The sequence below is a fragment of the Pelophylax lessonae genome, assembly GCF_965119305.1.
Source record: "Pelophylax lessonae genome assembly, chromosome: 7".
Lineage (NCBI taxonomy): Eukaryota > Metazoa > Chordata > Amphibia > Anura > Ranidae > Pelophylax > Pelophylax lessonae.
Window position 1 is genome coordinate 204,132,200 of NC_138774.1, and position 25,778 is coordinate 204,157,977.

Genomic DNA, 25,778 nt, shown 5'->3' on the forward strand with positions numbered 1-25,778 from the left:
AATGAGCTTTCCTTGCAAATGCAATATGGCAACCATGGGACTTTCTTTGCACCCCTGGTATAAAGAACACCCTCAGAAATGTAATTTCCTGCTTATGTGTAGGGATGAGCTGATGGTTCAGTCTGAACCTAGGTTCAAACTAAACTTTGGCTGTTTGTGCGTTTGGACAAACACCCAAACTTTTGGCACATACATTCCCCTCAGTTGAGCAGGATATATAGAAGCAGGTACCTGCTGCCTCCCTAGCAAGCATCGACATCATTGGCACATTGGCTTACATGGCCAGGAATTCCCAACTATGTAATACAGCCATATTTGGTCAATTATGTCATTACTATCCCCAACCCTTCCCTGAGCTGTCATTTGCTGTCAGGATCAGTCGTGTGTGTTCGGTCTGTCTAGTTTTTAATTTCATTAAGTTGGCCAGTGATGGATTTAGAACGAGGAGCATTTTTTGGGATTTTTATCCCTTTTTAATAAATGAATTGTCCAATGCATGGGTGTCTTTATTTCTAGGTTACACTTTTTTTTTGTGAATGAGTAGGGGTACTATTAGGGGGGTGTATCTGCAGGTCCCCTTATTTTTAAAAGGGGTCTTCCAGGTTCCAATAAGACCCCTGCTTGCAGACCCCCACAACCACCAGGTTTGGTTTGTGGGGAAGAGACCCTTGATCTCATCAACATGGGGACCAGGTATTTTGTCAAAAAGGTTTCCTCTAGCATAGCTACCCCCTCCATGTTGGGGGCATTTGACCTTGTATGGTTCAGGAAGGCACTGTGTACTTGTTTTCTTTTAACCTTATTGAAGTATCACAAAATTACACATTTGTTCAACTCTATGCACCACACCGCATTGTGATGTGGTGCCAGGGGCGTAACTACAGGGGTTGCAATCGCTACCGGGCCCCATGCTCCAGGGGGCCCGGTAGCAAACCAGTGGGTGAACTTCTAGGATCTCAAAGGTCACACTTGCGACCGGGCCCTGGCATTTCACCACTGTGGGGAGGCCCCAAGATTGCAGGAAGGGGGCCCACTGCAGAACTTGTGAAAGGATCCTGATGCGGGACCATAATAAAAGGCCATGCAATGAGAGTAAAGAGCCCCAGGATTAGTGGGAAGAGCCCCGGGCTTGAAGGGAAGGGCCCCGGCCAGGGGTCTGGGGGGCCCTTCATGGTTTCTTGCATCGGGGCCCTGAAGGTTCTAGTTACGCCTCTGTGTGGTGCGGTGAGTTTCTCTGCAAAAAATTGCAGCATGTCCGCAACCCACCTCAAGGAAGTATTGTGGTGTAAACAGGGCACATAAAAAATAATTGTTTTCTATGTGTTCTTACATTGGGCCTACGTTGGTCTTTGCAGATCAATGCATCTCTACGTAGTAACTGTGAAAAAGCAATAAGACAGAAATGGAAGTAATAGAAAATCTTACTGCTTGCTGTCTATTTGATGGAAGTCAGACAGAACAGGAAGTGAGGGGAATTCTCCTAAGGAGGCACAGGAAGCAATACATTTTCTATTTCCAGATACAATTTGATGAAATGACACTGACTCCTCTATATTCAGCACATTGGTAGGTGGTGACCGTTGGTGACATCCTCCCGTTTCCTGACAGCTTTCTTCTTGTAGGTATGCGGACGCTGCTGTGCTTTCAGTGACTGCCGGTTGTAGAAGACAACAGTCATCCCTGTAAGGAGACACAGCAGAATGCTGGCAGTGAACAAGGCAATACCAATTAACAGGAAATAGAGATATTCATAAAGCGTAAAAAAGTCCTGGCAATGGTCAAAGGAGCTGAGTTCAATCTGCAACATCGGGTACTGGTTTAGGTATCTTGGAACGCCGCATAATGTCCGCTGCTTTTCTGAAAGACAAATTGTTTTTGCTGGTAAGATAAAAGATTTATGCACTGAATAAAATTTACGAGCAACAGAAAACATTCTGTCTGTCTAGTAAAGTTGGAGCTCCCCACAAAAGGTGCAAATATCAAGCATTTGGATTATGTTTTTGATAAGGCCCAACTCCAACCAAATTTTGTATAATGTGATTAGAGTAGGGAGGAGTTATAATTTGTTAGGTTTTCGAACAAAAGATGGGGGAGCAACTGTCACAGTAAACAAAAAGCAACTTTAACCACTTCCATACTGAGTCATGTAAAATGACGTCGGCAAAGTGGTTGTCTAGATCCGGGCCGCCGTCATATGACGTCGGCCCGTTCTAGCTGCTACTGCGCGCCCCCGGCGGCGCGCAGCGGCGCGATCAGGGATGAGGCTCGTCCCTCGGACATAGCCCATCACTGATCAAGGTAAACAGCCAATAGAAATTGGCTGTTTACCACGTGATCGGCTGTGTCAATCACAGCCGATCACATGAGCGGCTCCAGCACGAGCCGCTCGTTCTCTCTGCAATGCGCGCCCCCGGGGGCGCGCAGAGCAGCGATCGGGGACGAGGCTCGTCCCTCGGACAGAGTCGATCCCCGATCTAGGTAAAGAGCCAATGAAATTGGCTCTTTACCACGTGACCGGCTGTGTCCAATCACAGCCGGTCACAAATGTCAACAGAGAACACGGTAACTAGCTGTCACCGTGTTCTCCTCCTCACACACTGATCCTGTGTGAGGAGGAGATTGTGGTAACAGCTAGTTACCAACTACAGTGCACCCTAAACACACTGATTGCCCCCCCCCAATAAAGAGCACCTGTCACTAGCCCATCAAAGTACCCGAGTACCTGTCATCAGGTACTCAGATGACAGGTACTCGGGTACTCTGATGGGCTGGTGACAGGTATTCAGGTACTCTGATGACAGGTACTCAGGTACTCTGATGACGGATACTCTGATGACAGGTACTCGGGTACTCTGACGGGTACTCGGGTACTCTGATGACGGGTACTCGGGTACTCTGATGACAGGTACTCGGGTACTCTGATGACAGGTACTCGGGTACTCTGATGACGGGTACTCGGGTACTCTGACAGGTACTCGGGTACTCTGATGACAGGTACTCGGGTACTCTGATGACGGGTACTCGGGTACTCTGACAGGTACTCGGGTACTCTGACAGGTACTCGGGTACTCTGATGACAGGTACTCGGGTACTCTGATGACGGGTACTCGGGTACTCTGATGACGGGTACTCGGGTACTCTGATGACGGGTACTCGGGTACTCTGATGACAGGTACTCTGGTACTTTGAGTACCTGTCAACGGAGTACCCGTCATCAGAGTACCTGAGTACCTGTCACCTACCCATCAGAGTACCCGAGTACCTTCCACCTGCTCATCAGAGTACCTGACGCCTGAAGTACCCAAGTACTTGCCGCCTGCTCATCAGTACCCATCACTACTCATCAGTACTCATCAGTACCTATCACGTATCAGTACTGATCATCAGTACCCATCAGTACAGTATCACCTATCACCTATCAGTCAGTGAGTACTACTCATCAGTACCTATCACCTGCCTGTCACCTGCCCATCAGAGTACCCGAGTACCTGTCACCTGCCTATCGGAGTACCCGAGTACCTGCCACCTGCTCATCAGTACCAGAGTACCTGTCACCTGCCCAACAAAGTACCCGAGTACCTGTCACCCTTCATACAGCCACCATGTCCAAGTCCAAAAAGGTTTATATACGTCGTCCGTTTAAACCTAAATACCGGTGTTATGGCAGCAGATAGCTGCCATAACCCTGGTATTTTTTTAAACGGTGGACGGTTGGCTTTCCGATAAGGGTGGTCCCAGCGGCGGATTCGCCGTGGGATCACCCTTCCGGGATGGCGGAAGAGGCGCCCCCCCCCCCTCCCGACGCGTTCCGGTCCTTTTCCCCGCTTACCGGACCCGCCGGCAGCGGGGAAAACGATCCGGTCCCGAATCCTCACAGACAGGATGTCGAGTGAGGGCAAGCTTGCCCTCACTTGACTCTATGGTCTTGGAGGACCGGAGCTACGGAAAATGTTGTTGCCTAGCAACCGGTTTAAAGGTCCTTTTTTTTTTTTTTTTTCATTTTATATTATAATTATTTTATTTTTTTTTTTTTTCTATCTTTTAGTGTACTTGTGAGATCTGAGGACTTTTTGACCCCACATCTCACAAAAAAGAGGTCCTGTCGTGCCTATTTCTATTACGAGGAATATTTACATTTCTTTTAATAGAAATAAAAATGATCAATTTTTTTTTTTTTTTTAAACGGTGGAAAAATAAAAAATAATAAATAAAATAAATAGTAAAAAAAAAAAAAAAAAAAAAAAATTAAAGCGCCCTGTCCCCGTTAGCTCGCGCGCAGAAGCGAATGCATACAGAAACCCCGCCCATTTATGTAAACGGTGTTCAAACCACACATGTGAGGTATCGCCGCGATCGTTAGAGCAAGGGGAATAATTTGAGCCCTAGACCTCCTCTGTAACTCAAAGATGGCAACCTGTAGAAATTTTTAAATTGTCGCCTATGGGGATTTTTAAGTACCAAAGTTTGTCACCATTCCGTGAGCGTGCGCAATTTTGAAACATGACATGTTGGGTATCTATTTACTCGGCGTATTATTATCTTTCACATTATGGAAAAAAATTGGGCTAACTTTACTGGTTTCTTATTTTTTAATTAAAAAAAGTGAATTTTTTCCAAAAAAATTGCGTTTGGAAGACCGCTACGCAAATACGGTGTGATAAAAAATATTGCAATAATCTCCATTTTATTCTCTAGGGTCTCTGCTAAAAAAAAATATATAATGTTTGGGGGTTCTAAGCAGTTTTCTAGCAAAACAACTGATTTTAGCTTGTAAACACCAAATGTCAAAAATAGGCCTAGGCAAGTGGCTAGGATGCATGATGATGCTCCTTGGATGTTCGGCCCCTCTATATGGCTAGGCTGTGAAAAAGTCTCACACATGTGGTATTGCCATACTCAGGAGGAGTGGCAGAATGTATTTTGGGGTGTCATTTTTGCTCTGTACATGCTATGTGTTAGGAATATCCTATAAATTGACAACTTTGTGTAAAAAAAAAAAGTTTTCATTTTTTTCCCACATTTTCCAAAAACCTGTGGAAAAAAAATGATATGTTCAAACGACCCATAATGCCTCATAGAATATACGTTGGAGTGTTTGCTTTCCAAAATGGGGTCATTTTGTGGACTTTTCCATTGTATTGGTGCTCTAGGGCCTTGAAAAGTGTGATAGGTAGTAAGAAAGTTTTATGTGTATTTATGCTCCTAGAATGCCTGAATGTGCTTCTTGGACGTGGAGTCTCTTTTTGTGGCCAGGCTGTGTAAAAGTCTCACACATGTGGTATCGCCATACTCGGAAGGAGTAGCAGAATGTATTTTTGGGTGTAATTTTTGCTGTGTACATGCTATGTGTTAGAAATAGCTTATAAATTGACAACTTTGTGGGAAAAAAAAGAAAAAAAAATTTTTCTTCATTTTCCCAAGAATTGTGGGAAAAAATTACAACTTCAAAAAACTCACCATGCCTCTTACTAAATACCTTGGACTGTCTACTTTACAAAAAGGGGTCATTTGGTCGGTATTTGTACTGTCCTGACATTTCAGGGCCTCAAGAAAGGAGATAGGCAGTCAGTACATCTGGTGTGATCAATTTTCAGTAATTGGTACCATAGCTTCTAGACTCAATAACTTTCACACAGACTAAATAATATACACTAATTTGGGTTAATTTTACCAGAGACATGTAGCAGTATACATTTTGGCCCAAATGTATGAAGAAAAATTTATTTTTTGCAAAATTTCATAATTGAAACTAAAAAAAAGTGTTTTTTTTTCAAAATTTTTGCTCTTTTTTTGCATATATCACGAAAAAAAAAAACCCCAGTTGTGATCAAATACCACCAAAAGAAAGCTCTATTTGTGTGAAAAAAAAGATAAAAATTTTGTTTGGTTATAGTGTAGCATGACTGAGCAATTGTCATTCAAAGTGTGAGAGTGCTGAAAGCTGAAAATTGGTCTGGGCAGGAAGGGTGTCTAACTGCTCTGTATGGAAGCGGTTAAACATTATTAGGATTTCTATTCCCTCCATACTCTACTTAAAATGATTCCAAATTTCTGTCAGTTTTTTATTTCTGTCTATGACGCCATTCTTTATGGATAGTGTAGGACCCACTGATAATGGGGTACTTTGACGCAGTGGTGGGCTTGAGCACGATATGGCCATATGGTGGGACTAAACCCCCATTTTTATTTATGGATTGTCTCCATATTTAATAGTCATTTCTTTTGCATGGTTGCGCTATTCTTTTTTAATATACATGTTGCTTTTTCCATAGCTGCACCGGCTTTAGATATACATGTTCAGGGTTTGCTCCCCCAATTTTTTGCTTGTTTATTATGACGCCATTGGGGAGATTTTCTATGCTTCCTGTGTCTATGACACCAAGGCAGAAAATGGGTGGATTGGTTTTTGCCATAACAGGCCTGACTCTACAAAAAATATAAATTTTTGTCTGTATCCCCACTCAAGTGATTTGCTATCACATTCTGTCCTCATAGAATGCTATAGTAAATGTCCCCAAAAAGGGCAAAGACAGCATTAAAAAAAACTGACACAGTCCTGCCCCTACTATATCCAAAACAAAATAAAAAGTTTTATTTGGAGTTGTACTTTAAACCTGATAAAACTTTTAGTATACCACTTGTTGGCTGACTGTATGTATATAGGTGGGGCATATACCATGCAGCAACATATAAATTCACCAACCACTTTATTGGGTACACCTTGCTAGTACTGGTTTGGTTCCCCTTTTGCCTTCAGGAATGCCTTAATTCTTTGTGGCATATATACAACAAGGTGCTGGAAACATTCCTCAGAGATTTTGGTCCATATTGACATGATAGCATCACACAGTTGCTGCAGATTTGTCAGCTGCGCATCTATTGCAACCTTTCAAGGGCCAGTTTTACAGCAAGTAATTCTCAGTCTCCGATGGAGTCATTTTTCTCTGCTAGGGGAAATGGCTTTGAGAAAAAGACACATGGATGCCTACCTCCATCAGGGAAAAAAATGACTGCTCTCTCTCCTGCACCTAAATAGATCAAGGATTGGTAATGTCCGCCATCAAGAGACCAGGGCCAGAAAGGGAAAAAATTTTCATGCATGAAATGCTTCTACTGTTTCAGATGGCCAATTCTTGGGATCGGTGCTCTTTCGAGTAAGGGCTGCAAATGGGGCCACAAGCATAGAGTAGTAGCCTTAAGGCAGCTAGGCGAGATCAAGCTGTTGATAGCTGCAACCTTTTCAGGATCCATGGAGACTCTGTCCTTGGAGACCATATAGCCCAAGAAAGGCTCATGGGAGTTCAAAGAGACACTTTTCCATTTTATCATATAGCCTATTGTCCTGAAGATGCTGTAGGATGGTATGGACATGCTGTCTGTGAGCAGAGAGATCTGGAGGAAAAATGAGACTGCCATCCAAATAGCCAACCACACAGACACAAAGAAGGTTTTAAAAGATCTCATTCACAAAATGCTGGAAAACTGCAGGGTCATTGCACAAGCCAAAGAGCATTTCAAGATATTCATACTGACTGTCCCTAATGTTGAACACAGTTTTCCACTCATCACCTTCTTTGATGTGAATCAGATTGTAAGCTTCCTGCAAATCTAATTTAATGAAGATTTGAGCCCCATGGAGACGGTGAAACAATTCAGAAATTAGTGGTAATAGGTAATGGTTCTTTATCGTGATAGTGTTCAGGCCTCATTAGTCTATACAGGAATGAAGCTGTGTTTCATTTCTTAAAAGACTGTAATGACACCTTGACGTAGCCAAAGAAGAGCATGGCTGAGGAAGAGGCATGAACCCATCCATCAAAGACTTTCCTGAAGAGAGCTAGAAATGCTATTATGCTGTTAGTGACAGGATCAAGTCTTTCCCTGAGAGTGGAACAGCCCAAGCTGAAGCATTCCTCACGAGCAGGGACACAATATAAGGCACCTTGGCACGGTCTGAGGGGAAATGCTGTGGTTGCAGTTACATTTTACATAGTTACATAGTTACATAGTAGGTGAGGTTGAATAAAGACAATAGTCCATCCAGTTCAACCTGTGTAGGCATGTGTGGCTGTAATCATCTCCCATACCCCTGAATGTTCTGATCCTTGAGATGTAAGTCTAAGAGTCTTTTGAAAGCCACCATACTACCCGCAGAAACCACCTCTTGTGGTAGAGAATTCCACAATCTTGTTGCCCTAACAGTAAAGAACCCCCCGCGTTGCCTGAGGTTAAAACGCTTCTCCTCTAATCGCATTGTATGCCCTCGAGTCCTCATGCAATCCCTTCGAATGAACAGCTTTTTTTCTAAGCTGGGATCCCCATTAAGATATTTATAAATTGCTATCATGTCCCCCCTCAGACGTCTCTCCTCCAGGGAGAATAAATCGAGCGATTGTAGACGCTCTTCATAGTCAAGGTCCTCCAATCCCCTAATTAGTTTAGTTGCCCTTCTCTGGACTCTCTCCAGCTCCAACACATCCCTCCTGAGGACTGGCGACCAGAACTGGACGGAATACTCCAGATGCGGTCGGACCAGAGTTTTATAAAGTGGAAGGATTATAGTCTTATCTCTGGAATGCATCCCTTTCTTTATGCATGCTAATATTCTGTTGGCTTTGGAAGCTGCCGCTTGACATTGCATGCTGTTTCCTAATCTATCATCAACCAATACTCCCAGATCCTTCTCCATTTTTGATTCCCCCAAGGGCTCCCCTCCTAACGTGTATTGTGATTTTATGTTTTTAGTCCCCAAGTGCAAAACCTTACACTTCTCCACGTTAAACCTCATTTGCCATGTCGTTGCCCACTCTGTTATTTTGTCCAGGTCATTCTGCAGGATATCTGCTTCATGTTGTGAAGTTATTGCCCTGCCCAATTTTGTGTCATCTGCAAAAACTGATATCGAACTACTGATCCCGACCTCAATGTTGTTTATGAATAAATTGAACAAGGTTGGTCCCAGGACTGAGCCTTGGGGGACCCCGCTTACCACCTCAGACCAGTCTGAGTATGCGCTGTTTATTACTACCCTTTGGACCCGCCTTTTTAGCCAGTTCCGTATCCAAGAGCAAACCCTGCTATCGATACCTGCAGACCTTATTTTATAAATTAAGCGCTTGTGGGGAACTGTATCAAACGCCTTAGCGAAATCCAAGTACACCACATCCACTGGTCTCCCCCTATCTAGCTCACAGCTCACCTCCTCGTAGAATGTAAGGAGATTGGTTTGACAAGAACGCCCATTTGTAAACCCGTGCTGATTACTGCTGATGATGTTGTTGTCCTTAGCAAACTCTACAATATAGTCCCTTATCATCCCCTCCAGAAGTTTACATACTACTGATGTCAAACTGACAGGCCTATAATTTCCCGGGATATGCCTCTGGCCCTTTTTGAATATTGGAATCACGTTAGCTTTCTTCCAATCCCCTGGTACATCTCCTGTCCTAATACTGTCAGCAAAGATCAGGAACAGTGGTCTCGATATAACTTTACTGAGTTCCTTGAGTACTCTCGGATGTATGCCATCCGGTCCTGGCGATTTGTTTGTGTTAAGTTTATCCAGCCTTTCCCTGATTTCCCCCTCTGTTAGCCATGGTGGCAAGTCCTGTTTATTACTACTAACCATACAGTCATGGTCAGTGTACCCCTCCTTTTCCTGTGTAAAGACTGACGAGAAAAAAGCATTTAGCACGGTTGCTTTTTCAGTGTCCTCTGTAACCATCCTCCCATCATTGTTAATTATGTGTGCAATATGCTCTGCCTTAGTTTTTTTGCTGTTGATATATTTAAAGAATTTCTTTGGGTTTTTTTTTTTTTTTTTTTTTTTTGATTCACAAACCCATGGCGGAACTTTGGATATCCGGAAAACAGGAAGGTGGCAGTAGAGGCAAAGAAGACAGTGAAGGCATTGGCTGCTGAGCTGGAGGTGGCGGAGATTAAGCAGAATGTCCAGGTGCTGCTGCAAGGGAGACCTGAATTTGATCTAGGTGACTGGAGACTGCATGGAGGTAGCGTACCATCTAAACTTGGGTGGTCTCTTAGGCAAACAGTTTTTAGAGGAGACACTCAGCTCAACCCATTGGTTGCTGTGGAGCCTCTGACATGGTGGTTCCATGGATTACGAAACCTACTCCCACTAGGGGCTGAGTGGCTGACCGGAACTTCGAGTAGCAGCTGGGTGGATAATGTTGAAAGCCATAAAATGGACATGGAGAACTCAACTCAGTCGGCTGCTTGTTTGCCGGAGTTAAGAGGCCTGAAAAGGACTGAGGTGCAGAGTCTAAGATACTGCCTTGTCTTCTTCCGAGCTTGGAGATGTTGCACTGCAGGCGGGAAATTTCTTTTTTTTTTTTTCATATTAAAGTTGTCTTTTATTCAAAATAACTTATTACGCATCACCTTTTGGGCTCTCAGATTGGTAATAAACACTTGAATAGGACCCGACATACCCATCAGTTAGTCCCTTTGTTAAACATATTCTTAACCACCTTGGCATAATCTAGAGAATCTCTGTCAGCTGTGGAACTAGAAGTCCCAACACACCTATGTTAGAGCTTGCTGGGACTTGTAGCTTCGCAATTATCAGATCCAGGTTGTTCCTTCTCTACTATAATGAATAGTCCACCATCCAGGCCTACTCCCACTTTTCATGGAAGGTTTCCATAGGGAGAGATGAAGCTTTAATAAAATGTGATTTAGCTCAGTTGGTTAGAGCGATGAGAGCTTCTACTATGTTTCCCATGTGTTCCCTCAGACTTCGTTCAGCTGCTGATCGAGGAATTTCCATTTCATTCATAATAAGCTCCACGTCTTCCTTCTTGATTGTGACTTTGGCAAGTTCCTTTTCTCTTTCTTGCTTGGCTTTCTGTTCTCTTGATCACCTGTCTCCAATTACTGACATAGCCGTCTCCAGGTTGGAGCTCTGGATCTCCTTCTCCTCCGCATAGTCGGTCACTCTCTCCAGGTCGGCCGCCCCGCTGTCATGTTTCCGAGGCTTGTCAGCCGGCCGCTCGCTGCAGTTCTCCTCATTCTCCAGCTCCAGCTCCACATCCCCCTCTGCAGCCATGTTTTTGCCCACTCTCACAAACCGGAAGACCGCAGGCGGGAAATTTCATGCGATCCTCCAACTCACCTGAGCAGATCACAACTGAGAATAGGTGAGACTCTCTTGCAGTGCTGAGATAATAGGGATGCAAATAAACAGAACACACTGCAGTGAGTAGCAAGAGTGCATGAGAACACACACAGACACAGGAGAAACACAGGCTGGGAAGTCGAGGTAGAAAGGAACTGACTGGGACACACAGTGAAAAAGACTAATGCAGACAAACAGGCACTTACTGAAGTGCAAAGGGTAAACATAGTAGGGACACATGAGGGACACAAGGACACAGTAAGGGGTACCCAGGACTGGAGACCAAAGACACTTGAAACGCAGTGATACAGAGGCACACAGACACAAGAAGCACAGAGGCAACACAGGGGAGCACTGGAAAAATGCTGGATAAATCACTGGGGAACACAAGGATTTAGCTGCTAGCGTGCAGACATGTCGCTTGAACACTGAGCAATCTGCACGCTAGCCAGTATTCCCTCTGGGATTTGCTGGAAACTGGCAGCTGCACACAGAGGGAAAGTCCTAGCTCTGGAAAATAGAACAGGAGAGTGTGACGTTTTTTTTTCAATAATGGATAGAGTAGTCAACGACTTCTGTCTGACTTCTGTTGCTGTTGTGTCCTTATAACTTGAACTTGTTCACAACTGGATGATTAACATGTCTCACTAATCTATGTGAGCATTCACTCTAGTAAATCTCAGTTTGCTTAATAAATGAACCACAGTGGGTCAGCTCAGACTGGTTTGACAACATTAGACTCAACATGAAAAAAGTACATAACAGTGTATCAGAACGGTATAGCAACAGTACATTTATCCCTTTTGTAATCTTACTTGTCTTTATTTATTTTTTTCTCCAATTTATATGTAGACCTATCTGTCCAGCAAAATTATAGTGACACAGGTTGGGTTTGAAGTGACTCTGTCAATGTTGTTTTTTTTTTTTTTTCTTAATAGCCACACTGCAAAAAAATAATAAGAATACTTATCATTCTATCTTCACTATGCAAGTTCTATCTTCACTCTTTTTTTTTAGAGATATGGCCCCCGAAGATCCTTCTACATCAGACACACTTCTGGGTCTCTCTTCCACTGCACACTCTGAATCCATCCACGAGGACACAGTAATGATGTAGGGGGGTGGTTGGTGGAACTACAGCACACATCAAGGTCTCGGCAAAAGATTAATTGGGGGTTGATTTACTAAAACTGCAGAGTGCAAAATTTTGTGCAGCTGTGCATTGTAGCCGATCAGCTTCCAACTTCAGCTTTTTCAATTAAGCTTTGCCAATGAAACTTGGAAGTTAATTTCTTTGCCAAGCTGCACCAGATTTTACACTCTCCAGTTTTAGTAAATCATATCCACTGGGCTCTGTGGCTCCTCAAGAGAGCAAAGAGAAGACTAACCATGGCCAGACTGGTAAAATATTTTTCATCTTCTATTGCAAGATGACTATTAAAAAAATAGAGACAGAGTCACTTAAGCTATGCTACTTTTAAGGGCTGCTACAATTTTATAACATCTTTGCCATGTAGACAAAGCCATTTAGTAATTTATATTGCATGATGACTTGTAAAAATCCACAGAAAAAGTAAAACACCTCTTAAAACCCTGTAAAGATAGAAATATATAAACTGTTTTTGCTGACGGTATAATGTGCAAGGTTTGGAGCTGTCCCAAATTGGACACTACTATCTCTTGAGTCACTAACCTGGCATAAGCCTGTAGCCATTATAATTTCAAACATTATCCTGTAAGCTTCTTGTTTTAGGTTAAAAATTCACTAGGTAGCAAAAAAAGCATCAGGATGACAGCTTTAGATCTTGCATCTCAAAAAACATATGGCAGCTTGCTTTCTAAAAAATTCCTTACCGTAAATTTTCTCTGAATGTTCTATCATCCAGGACAGAAGATATTGTATCTGACAAGTGCAGGCCCAAGGATTCCCATCCAACCTCAGTTCCACAAGAGATGGTAACTTGTACAGAATTTCTACTCTCAAGCTTGTCAGGGCATTAGTGTGCAGATGAAGGACTTGCAGGTTTGTCAGAGACTCTAGCACATTCCCAGGCAGCCAAAGAATTCGGTTGTTGCCAAGATTTAGAGTTGTTAGACTGGACAGCGGCTGAAAAACCTCAGGTCTTAGAAACATTAGTTGGTTGTTGCTTAGATCCAAGTAGGTGAGGTTGCGCAGATTTTGGAAAGCCTGGCGGTGAATATTAAAAATCAAATTGTTGTGAAGCTCAAGGTGTTTCAAGTTTGGGTATTTGCAAAATGTCAAGGTCTTAAGACCGGTGATTTTGTTGTAGGCCAGTAGCATGGTGTGGGTGTCTTCACCTATATCTTCAGGAACAAAGTGTAGTCCTTTGCCGTAGCAGTCCACCTTTCCACTGAAACAGGAACAGACATCAGGGCAACAAAATATCTTGAGAGTGTTGAGACCAATAAGGATATATTGCATGGAGAACCTTGCAAAACACTTCATCCTTTGATTGATCTATCCCATCAAAGCAAAAAAATCAAAGTGCAACTGGAGAAAGTGTTTCAAGACTTCCTAAAGTCCATGGCTAAACTCAAAACATTGATCTCACGGGGTCTTCCTGGTTAGTTTCTATGAAGTTCAAGAACTACTTCCACGTTTAGTGCTGTGACTTAAACTGGCAAATTTTATAAACTAGTCCCAAAGTCTTAGGTTAAAAGACAGGTCATATGAGCTGTGCAAATATTCTCAGAGATTAATTGTGGGTTGTGTGCCCTCTGCATTGCTGCATTGTTCTACTATTGACAGAGAACCAAGACGTAACTCCACCCAGCAGGATAAAGAAAGAAGATAAATATTTCTCACTCCGGGCAGAAAGGACATATTGTAAGAGATTAACAAGCCTGACATAATAGTATTTGTGCTAGGGGTTGAAACATCTAAAGTTTCCTTTTGTCAATCTAGGAGAATCAAGGTGCGAAATTAAAGGAGAGATTATCATACATTAATAATTTAAGGACAGCGCCAGTCGTTTATTATTATTATTATTATAAATATTAATATTAGTAATATTATTGACCTTTTTTCACGAACATCATTATTAATAATAATAATAATAATAATAATACAAAGATTTGTTGTTTAACCACTAATGCTCGCAGCCATCACTTTGCTTCCTGTTTAACAACTATTAGGAGAACATTTCAACCACACAAGTATTGCATTGTTTTCCGTGAGTCAGCTGTCAGACAGACTTTGTAAGAAGCAGCACCCTTGCACTACATAGTTGATAGAAGATCTAAAGAAGCATGTACAATCAGATTGTATAGCATATGGTCACCTTTTATTTATTTTACAGCTTCCACTAACGTGCACAATAGAGGTAGGGAAATCTTTAATCTTTAAAAAAAAAAAAAATCTTGTTAGGCTTTAACCCTTCTAATCTAAACAACCAGCAGGTGTTTCTAAACTATTAGGACCAACTGAAACCCAATTTTAGAAAATCAGAGAATTTGCTAAGGCTGGAGCATCTGGCACGTCTGTGTATAGCAACCAATCAGCTTACATTTTTTATTTTCAAAGCTTAACTGAAAAAGCCTAAAGTGTAAAGGTTCTAATTTTTTTTAAATAAAAATAACAAACATGATTATTATGGATTTTGCACAGAGAACCCCTGATCCGCCTCTTCTGGGGTGCTCCACCGGTGCTCCTGGCTCCTCCCCTTCATGGGGTGCCCCCATGAAGAGCCCCTTTTCATGGGGGCATTGAAACAGACAACAGGACTCATCCCTGCTTAGAATGCATTAGGGGAAAAACCTTGAGACTTTACAATCCCTTTAACCACTTAAGCCCCGGACGATTTTACCCCCTTCCTGACCAGGGCCTATTTTGCGATTCGGCACTGCGTGACTTTAATGGACCATTGCGCAGTCGTGCGACGCTGTACCCAAATTACGTCCTTTTTTTCCCACAAAATGAGCTTTCTTTTGGTGGTATTTGATCACCTGTGTGATTTTTTGATCATGCGCTATAAACAAAAAAAGAACGACAATTTTGCAAAAATAACAATATTGTTCAAATTTTTTTATATGAAATTCCCCCAAAAAAATGTAAAAATCAAAATTTTTTAACATTCTAGGCCAATTTGTTTTCTGCTACATATGTTTGGTAAAAAAAAAAATCGCAAAAAGCATATTTTGATTGGTTTGCGCAAAAGTTATTGCGTTTACTAACTAAGGGAAAGATTTCTGTAATTTTTGTTGTTTTTTTTTAACGTTTAATGGTGGCGATCTGCGATTTTTTTTGCAGTACTGCGACATTGCGGCAGACAGATCGGACCCTTGACTGACATTTTTGGGGGTACTAGTGACATTACTACAGTAATCAGTGCTATACATATGCACTGTTACTGTAAAAATGACACTGGGAGGGAAGGGGTTAACTTTATTGGAGAGGGAGGGGTTAAGTGTGTCCCTAGGGGCGTGTTTCTTACTGTAATTGGATGTGGCTTTGTGTGTAACAGCACAGATCAACGGTCCTACATAGCAAAACTGAGTGATCTGTGCTTTTACACAGGGGAGAGTGACAGGTGGCTTTGTTTACATTAGCCGCCTGCCTTTCTCCCTCTCCACCCGACGATCACGAGTGACCGGCGGACATCGGGTCCGCCGTTCACACGCACTGGCTTCTTCGGGTACGAGCGGGGGCGGCGCGCGCTCGCCCCCTATTCGCTCCTAGGGTAGTGACGTACCGGTACGTCACTTTGCCTGGGAGGGGCTGACCGCCACCGTATATAGTCGGGTGGCGGTCGGCAAGTGGTTAAGATAGAAGCTAATTGTTTGCCATGCACAGCTGCTGCAGTTTGACTGCTCCACTAAATTTCCCCTTTGCTGTGAGGATCATTTGGACTAAATAGCTTCAGATCACAGAGCAGCTAGAAAGGTCAAAGATGACTTGTTTTAAAGCGCTTTTAGGCCCCTTTCACACATGCTGTCTGTTTGTCCGTTTTTCATCCATCCGTTGACAGATGAAAAATGAACATCAATGCATCTCTATGGAAAAACTGATGTAAATTGATGATCATTCTCCTGTTAAAAAAAGGATCAGACGGAAAACGGATGTAAACTGACAAATGGTCCGTTTTTCATCCATTTTTGCATTGGTAGTGAATGCAAAATAAACTGATGAAAAACTAATGAAAAATTGATGAATACTTCATCCATTTTGATGTGACTGAACGAATGAAATGAAAGGTCCACATGCGTGAAAGGGGCCTTACTGGGTGTTAATATAATGCAAGTTATTTAAAGCTAAACTATAAGAATATTTTAAAATTTACATTGGGCTTGCTTAGTTGCCTGTAAATATCTATAGGATATATTTATTAAAAGTTTATAAGCTGCACACTTTGCAAGGCAAATTGCACATTGCAATAGAATTCCCTTTAGAACCTTGTGGATGTGGCGAAATTTCACTTTGCAAATGATACCCAATCATATGCAAAGAAAAATCCTTAGACATGATTGGATGATGGAAGTCAACAGATCCTCGACTCTGGGGAAAGATTCCTTGCAGTGTACAACTTCCCTTGCAAAGTGAACAGTCTATTTGCCTATAGTAAATCTACCACTATACTGTATGTCACGTTTGAAGGACTGTAGAAGAGTTTCAAAAGGTGTTAGGCTGGCCATACACAGTGAAAATTTGAAATTCTAATGATTCCCCCATTAACACAGACAGTATTAAAAGGTTAATCAGCAAATGCCTTCTCCTGGTGGGGGCATTTAGGGGAAGCTGTCCACACTGGGAGAGGACAGTGACGATCGCTAGTGGGTATAGCAGCCGCTAGCAATAATCGCAAGAGTATCTGGCAAGCTGGTTGTACCCAAGTTGATCGCTCAATCAACTTGGTATATTCAGCCTGCCCATGTTCAAAACTAGGCTGGTTCCTGCTAATTTGGCCCAGATTCCAACTGTGTATTGCCAACCTTAGGCTGGCCATACATGTTCAACTTTTGTTGTACAATTTTCTGTCAGATCTACCACAAACCACATAATGTGAGGTCAAAGCTAAACAACACATTCACTTGTATCTAATTAGGCAGGCCTTTGTACTACATTAAAAAAGAATAGCGCGCAAATGCAAAAGAAATTACTACCAAATCTCAAGAGTCCATAAATAAAAATGGGGGTTTGGTCCCACCATATGGCCATATCGTGCTCAAGCCCACTACTGCGTCAAAGTACCCCATTATCAGTGGGTCCTACACTATCCATGAAAAAGAGATGAATCCAGCCCTTCTAACCCTTGGAGACAACACTCCTTGCTGGGAAAAATGTGCAAATGCACTACAGGGGACTCCTCCTATATCCATTTGATGGTGGACACTGATTGAGTACAGGTGTATGTGGGGGGTGGGGAGGGCTGCTCAACCTCGATAGTCTGGTCAGACCGAATACATAATAAACAGGCAAAAAATTTGGGGGAGCATACCCATGTATTTCCAAAGCTGCTGCAGCTATGAACCAAAAGACATGTATATTAAAAAAGAATAGCGCGCAAATGCAAAAGAAATTACTACCAAATCTCAAGAGTCCATAAATAAAAATGGGGGTTTGGTCCCACCATATGGCCATATCGTGCTCAAGCCCACTACTGCGTCAAAGTACCCCATTATCAGTGGGTCCTACACTATCCATGAGTAGTGGGCTTGAGCACGATATGGCCATATGGTGGGACCAAACCCCCATTTTTATTTATGGACTCTTGAGATTTGGTAGTAATTTCTTTTGCATTTGCGCGCTATTCTTTTTTAATATACATGTCTTTTGGTTCATAGCTGCAGCAGCTTTGGAAATACATGGGTATGCTCCCCCAAATTTTTTGCCTGTTTACTTTGTACTACATACTTGAAGGTAAATTTCAAGAAAATTGGATAGAAAATTGTAAGAAAATTGGATCATGTATGGCCAGCCTTAGTCTGTGCTACATACAGGAAGTGTGTCTGATCGAACAAGGTGGAGAGGAGAAGTGAACAAAGTCATGATCTACCCGCATCAATTTAGACACTGCCTTGTATTCACGGAACTAAAGACAACACATTTGCAGAATGGCAGGGGTGCCAAGTGAGTGGCTCTCTGTCCCCACTGTACCAGAGGGGAAGTCAATCCAGCACCGCTTACATAGGAAAGTGCTTTCTGTACAGTGGGTACGGAAAGTATTCAGACCCCCTTAAATTTTTCACTCTTTGTTATATTGCAGCCATTTGCTAAAATAATTTAAGTTCATTCTTCTTCCTCATGAATGTACACATAGCACCCCATACTGACAGAAAAACACAGAATTGTTGACATTGTTGCAGATTTATTAAAAAAGAAAAACTGAAATATCACATGGTCCTAAGTATTCAGACCCTTTGCTGTGACACTCATATATTTAACTCAGGTGCTTTCCATTTCTTCTGATCATCCTTGAGATGGTTCTACACCTTCATTTGAGTCCAACTGTGTTTGATTATACTGATTGGACTTGATTAGGAAAGCCACACACCTGTCTATATAAGACCTTCCAGATCACAATGCATGTCAGAGCAAATGAGAATCATGAGGTCAAAGGAACTGCCTGAAGAGCTCAGAGACAGAATTGTGGCAAGGCACAGATCTGGCCAAGGTTAAAAAAAGATTTCTGCTGCACTTAAGGTTCCTAAGAGCACAGTGGCCTCCATAATCCTCAAATGGAAGACGTTTGGGACGACCAGAACCCTTCCTTGAGCTGGCCGTCCGGCCAAACTGAGCTATCGGGGGAGAAGAGCCTTGGTGAGAGAGGTAAAGAAGAACCCAAAGATCACTGTGGCTGAGCTCCAGAGATGCAGTCAGGAGATGGGAGAAAGTTGTAGAAAGTCAACCATCACTGCAGCCCTCCACCAGTCGGGGCTTTATGGCAGAGTGGCCCGACGGAAGCCTCTCCTCAGTGTAAGACACATGAAAGCCCGCATGGAGTTTGCTAAAAAACACCTGAAGGACTTTAAGATGGTGAGAAATAAGATTCTCTGGTCTGATGAGACCAAAATAGAACTTTTTGGCCTTAATTCTAAGCGGTATGTGTGGAGAAAACCAGGCACTGCTCATCACCTGTCCAATACAGTCCCAACAGTGAAGCATGGTGGTGGCAGCATCATGCGGTGGGGGTGTTTTTCAGCTGCAGGGACAGGACGACTGGTTGCAATTGAGGGAAAGATGAATGCGGCCAAGTACAGGGATATCCTGGACAAAAACCTTCTCCAGAGTGCTCTGGACCTCAGACTGGGCCGAAGGTTTACCTTCCAACAAGACAATGACCCTAAGCACACAGCTAAAATAACGAAGGAGTGGCTTCACAATAACTCTGTGACTGTTCTTGAATGGCCCAGCCAGAGCCCTGACTTAAACCCAATTGAGCATCTCTGGAGAGACCTAAAAATGGCTGTCCACCAACGTTTACCATCCAACCTGACAGAACTGGAGAGGATCTGCAAGGAGGAATGGCAGAGGATCCCCAAATCCAGGTGTGAAAGACTTGTTGCATCTTTCCCAAAAAGACTCCTGGCTGTATTAGATCAAAAGGGGGCTTCTACTAAATACTGAGCAAAGGGTCTGAATACTTAGGACCATGTGATATTTCAGGTTTTTTTTTTTTAATAAATCTGCAACAATGTCAACAATTCTGTGTTTTTCTGTCAGTATGGGGTGCTATGTGTACATTCATGAGGAAGAAGAATGAACTTAAATGATTTTAGCAAATGGCTGCAATATAACAAAGAGTGAAAAATTTAAGGGGGTCTGAATACTTTCCGTACCCACTGTATGTGATGCAAACTACTTCAGTGATTTTGAGACTCCCTTGCAGCCCAGCTATCTCAGATGTGAGATTTTGATTATTATAGGTGACCAAGCTGTCCCAATGTAAATCTAAAAAATAGATTATTCCTAGAGTTCTTCTTTAATGTTTATAGCCTGGACACATATGCAAAATAAAAAAGCACTCTTTAATGTAAATTATATATCATGATAATATGGGCTTTATAAATAAAAAACATTACTAACAGATACAATGCTATTTATTTCAGTTTTTCTTACTAATACTGCATCTCTAATTTTATAGATCAAAAATGTATTTATTACATTTTTAGTAGGAAAAACAATTCAACATCCATATTTGCAGAGTTGTCCATCTTCAGCATCTAACTGGTTTTCTTTTCTCCATAGATAAATAATCACTCAATTTAGGGTGATATGAAACCATAGAGAATATTTCTGCATTTTGAGGATCCATATGTATATTTATTGAAGTGGTCAGGGAACTGTCATGCTTTATATTCCATTACTTTAACAAAATCAACTTCTCTTTTTAAGAGCCCAATGCCAGAAGCTGCCAAAAGATGAGCCAACAGTGAGAAAATAGTGACATCTCGTACTGTAAGCACAGTGATATTCAATGTAAATAGTGGTTTATGAGCAGGTCAAGATAATACTAGACAGCTGCAGACACACCCTAAAACAAGCAATCAAAATGTTAACATTGCTAATTCAACAGTCTGCAGATACAAAGGAAAAGGATGGATAACAACCACTTTTCACAAAATTGTAAATTCCACCACTCTGCTTTACCATATTATAATATAATGATAGAGTTATACTTTAACTCAGTCTCTCGACCAAGGTTCCTCCAAAAGTTGCCAAAAGTTCCTTAAGCAAGGAGCAATTTCTGCTTCTTAGTTTAAGTGGTATTCCAGCTGGAGAAATTTTTTTTTAAAAAGTCAGCAGCTACAAATACTGTAGCTGCTGACTTTTAATATATAGACACTTACCTGTCCAGGGAGCCCGCAATGTCGGCACCCCAGACGATTTTCAGATCAGCTGCCGGGTGCTGCCGCCATCATTCATTGTCAGGGAAGCTGGCAGTGTAGCCATTTGGCTTCACAGCCGGTTCCCTTCTTTCTAATTGGCTCAGTGGCGGGGGAAGGAGGAGGGGGGGGCAACCTCCGAAGGGGGGCGATGTGGCGCCATCTCCCGGAAGTGGGGAAGGGTACCTGTCAAAAACAGGTACCCATTCCCCCCTCCCCCCTGAAAGGTGCCAAATGTGGCACTGGAGGGAGGAAGCAGATCAGTGGAAGTGCCACTTTTGGGTGGAACTCTGCTTTAAGCAAGTATTGATAATGGTAATATCTTTAATCTGCAAGTATGCAAGTCTTCCATCTGATCAAAATGTAACAAATGTTTTTCCTTACTGACCATGACACTCGCGTTCCATGAGCTTTAGATATAGTAATTATTAGCAGGGGCTCCCTGAGACCAGAAAGTTATTTCAAAGGTTCCTCTATATCAAAAGGTTTAGAAAGGTTGCTTTAACTTAATAAAATGTCTCGGCTTGGTTTCTGTAACCACTCATCAGGGCAAACTGGTACACACTTGGTGCAGTCATTGACCAGTTTTTAATGCAGGCACAGTACCACACATTCCATTATGGGAATGTTGCACACTGGAGGAAAAAGAGACATAAAAAGACAGAGTTCTAAATGGAGCACTAGAGAAAAGTCAGAACATCACTATGGTGTACTGCTACTAGATAGGGGGATTCGGTGGGTAAAAATTCTTAGATATTTATTTTCCTCCAAACAACCAATCATTTTTCTCCTTTCTTTTTACATATCATTTTTATCTTTTGGGGAATGACATGCAAAACATACAGGAATATCATGGTTGCAGTAAACATCAACTAAAAACTTACCAGATCAAAATGAGATTACAGCATTTCGAATACATGACAAAAGCAAGAGAACGTTGCATGCTTCATCAAACAGAAATGCTGTACATATAAAGGAATGTGATATGTCTTGAAGAAGTAGTATGTCTTTCCCCACCATTTTTCGAATTGTTTTTCCTATAGGTATGTATGTGTAATACAGCCATTGATAGAAAAGTTTAACATCTAAAAATAAATAACAAAGAGAACATGGTAACAAAAGACCAGGGGTGTATTCAGGGTAACTGGGCATAGCAGGAGTATTAAGTGCAATAGTCTCTCAAGCCTACAGGTTTTCTGGCTTTTAGAAAGAGTATGAGGCTTGGAGGTGTTGGGATTTTTAAGCTGCTTGTACTGGAAAGTGCCTAATTTATCTAGTTTCTATAGAAGAACACACATAAGATCCTGTAGAGTAGATGGACAGGGACAAATCCAGCTTCTAAGGTCGCATTATTCTAAAATGGTTTGTCATTTTATCCATAGTATCAATTGCTTGCTACCGAAATGTCAGATGAAGAGGCATATCCATAAAAGATGATGAAGGAAACGTGTAAATAGTGACATGTGGGACATTCTTGAAGATTAGTTGTGGGGTGTTTCCAATTTATTATGTGAATAATTTTAAAATGTACTTCCCAGCAATTTTCACTTATAATTGCTTTTCTAACACTTGTCCAGCCATCTTCTAATAGATCCAAATTGGAAAACATTGGCACGATTAGGGACTTTATGGCTCTTAGCATTTCTGAAAAATTCATAAAGCCAGGATAATGATTACTAAGGCATACTACATTTGAGTAACTGTGACAGAGATTGATACAAATGTATGGAGAAGTTTGGGCCCGACACCTGGTTTATATATTTTGCAATCCAATGTCTTTTGCCCTTCAAGAAAAACCCAATATAAATTCTAATAAATGTAGTTATATCTGAAGGCTTAAGAGAAAAGGAATGGCATGGAGAAGGTAAACAAGCTTGGTAAAGTCCATTATTTTAATAGGATGGCAGTGACCCATCATTGAAATTGATAAATCTCTACAGGACAACAGCTTCCTAGTGATTGTATCTTAATTGGAGAAAAGTTAAATGAATACATTCCAGTTTTTCTACTAACCTAATTACCCAAATATGTGAACCAGTTGAAAGCCATACTGCCGCTTCCACAAACAATTTTCTACTAGGTCTGATGTAGAGAGAAAATCGTCTCTTAGAACAGTTTATTTTGAGGTCTGAGAATGATTCAGAGTGGTCAATGACAGCTACAGCGGGGAAAAGTTGGGTTTTAGGATCTGCTGAGAAAAATTGAGTGTCATCAGGAAAAAAATTATGTTTTGACTGTGGTTTGTCCATAGGGATGCCTTCAAATACAATTGTAGCTAGAAGGGATCCAGTGAGAGATTCAATTAGCTATTATTAAATAGTAACAAGGACAATGGGCACCAACAACAGCTTTCTTAGATTACATTTAAGGGTGATCAGAAATTACAGTGGGTATTTTATTCATATGTTTAAGATGTTGCAAAAACAGATGTGACCAGATCTGTGTAGCAGCACAAGTAGACTGGATTCAAACTGAGTGTAATAAAAATAAAATGTATTTAGAGCTCAACAAGTGACAAAACTATACAACACCACAAACATATACAAGCAATAGTGAACACACATGACAAACAACCTAGTAAAAAACAATCTAACTATTTACATTTAGGGGGAGAGATCAGGTAAGGCAGGGTAAGGAGATGGTTTAGAAACTGTGCCAGAACAGGGAACAGTTACAGGGGGATTAGGTAGAGGCAGCGGAGTGGAGTTACAGGTGCAAATGGTATGAACAAGATGATAGGCTTAAAGCAGCTGGATTAGGGTGGCAGGTACAAGGCAAACTGGATCAGGATAAAGCAAAAGTACAGGGACAGGAGCGGGCAGTATAAGGCATGCAGGACAAAACACTGATGCACTGCAGAAACCTACAGGAGAAGCTAAAGACCCTCCCAGCAGCCAGCATCAGGTGGAATCTAATTTTTGTCGTCTGCTGGCTAATGGGACACAGGCTCTACACCCTTGAGGTCCAGGAAACAGGTACCACCAGCATCTGGCTTTGAATAGGTCAGAAGAGAAGGTTTTTGCACCATCAGCATCTAGAAGTCTGTTAACCAGTAAGGAGCTCCGCCTCCACTGTCCAATAACAGGCCAGATGCCCCACTGCTCTGCAAACCATATGAGCTCTCTGTTGCCTCATCAAGAAGCTTGGTCGGTGTCCTTTCCACTGGATTTTTCAAGACATATGAAACTTGACGCCTTCAAGTCCCTTAAGGCAGCAGGTATCCCAATGCTACCATGGGTTATTAGAAGACTGGAGTCAATTTACAGCACAGGAACCCTGACATCATTGTGTCTTGTCATATTAGGATATCTGGATAGTTTGCCTGGTTTCTAGGATCTGTTCTTCACATTGAGTGCCACCTAGGTCTTTCCAGGCCACTGGTTACCTGACCTGGGTCACCTAATGCACCCAGAGTCACAGTAATTGCATCTGGGTCATTGAAAGTTACAATTGGTACTCTGCCACTCCCCAGAAGATTGCTAGTACTATGGCCGTTCTGACAAAGGCAGTTAATGGTTACAGAGGGAGCATCCAGACCACCAGGCTTTAGTGTAACAGGAGAAATACACTGCAAAATGGACTCGAACAAGGCACCTATTAGAAGAATACCAGCCCAGATGGGCAACCCATGCAGAGCATGTGACAAAAATGGAGACCTAAAAGTAGCAGACCTTAACCACTTGCCGACTGCCTAACGCCGATCTACGTCGGCAGTCAGCCCCTCACAGGCAAAGTGACGTAGGGCTACGTCACTAGCTTGTGAGGGTCTAAGGAGTGAGCGCGCGCCCCCGGAGGCGCGCTCCCGCTCCCGCGTGGTCACGGACCCCCCCGCGCGTGTGACCAGCGGACCCGATGTCCGCCGGTCACTCGGCGATTGGTGGGGGAGAGGGAGAATGTCAGGCAGCTTGTGTAAACAAGCTGCCTGTCATTCTCCTCGCTGTAAAGACACTGATAAAACGGATCTAGTATGTAGATCCGTTGATCAGTGTCCTTACAGCTCAAGCCACAGCCAATCACAGTAGAAAGCACGCCCCTAGGGATACACACAGCCCCTCCCTTCCAAATAAAGTTAACCCCTTCACAACCAGTGTATTTTTACAGTAACAGTGCATATGTATAGCACTGATTACTGTAGAAATGTCACTGGTAACCCCAAAAGTGTCACAAATGTCAGTCAAGGGTCCGATCTGTCCGCCCCAATGTCGCAGTACCGCAAAAAAAAAATCGCAGATCGCCGCCATTACGCGTTAAAAAAAAACAACAAAAATGACAAAAATCTTTCCCTTTGTTAGTAAACGCGATAACTTTTGCGCAAACCAATCAAAATACGCTTTTTGCAATTTTTTTACCAAACATATGTAGCATAAAACAAATTGGCCGAAAATTTTAAAAAATTTTGATTTTTACTTTTTTTTTGGGGGGGATTTCATATAAAAAAATGTGAAAAATATTGTTATTTTTGCAAAATTGACGCTCTTTTTTTGTTTATAGCGCGTGATCAAAAAATCGCACAGGTGATCAAATACCACCAAAAGAAAGCTCTGTTTGTGGGAAAAAAAGGACGTCAAATTGGTTTAGGTACAGCGTCGCACGACCGCGCAATTGTCCGTTAAAGTCACGCAGTGCCGAATCGCAAAATACCCCCTGGTCAGGAAGGGGGTAAAATCTTCCGGGGCTTAAGTGGTTAAAGCTGGTGGAAGCTCAACCTTAGTGCTGGAGTTAGGCATATGGGTTACATACCTCCATATACTGTACACTATCCAATACAGTTGATCCAGAGGAACGCAAAAAAAACCTG

General features: G+C 42.2%; 1 protein-coding gene and 1 pseudogene across 2 annotated transcripts; both read right to left on the reverse strand.

Moving 5' to 3' along the window:
- Positions 1 to 1,490: 1,490 nt before the first annotated feature.
- Positions 1,491 to 13,974, reverse strand: LRRC26 (leucine rich repeat containing 26). Its single transcript, XM_082263787.1, has 2 exons — positions 12,992 to 13,974; positions 1,491 to 1,857 (listed from the first exon to the last, which is right to left on the reverse strand). Exons 1-2 carry the CDS (start codon positions 13,602 to 13,604, stop codon positions 1,556 to 1,558), a joined length of 915 nt encoding a protein of 304 aa, XP_082119913.1. The 5' UTR covers positions 13,605 to 13,974; the 3' UTR covers positions 1,491 to 1,555.
- On the reverse strand, positions 10,364 to 11,079 carry LOC309560213 (huntingtin-interacting protein K-like; annotated as a pseudogene). The gene has a single exon. The product of its transcript is annotated as a huntingtin-interacting protein K-like (transcript).
- Positions 13,975 to 25,778: the final 11,804 nt, after the last annotated feature.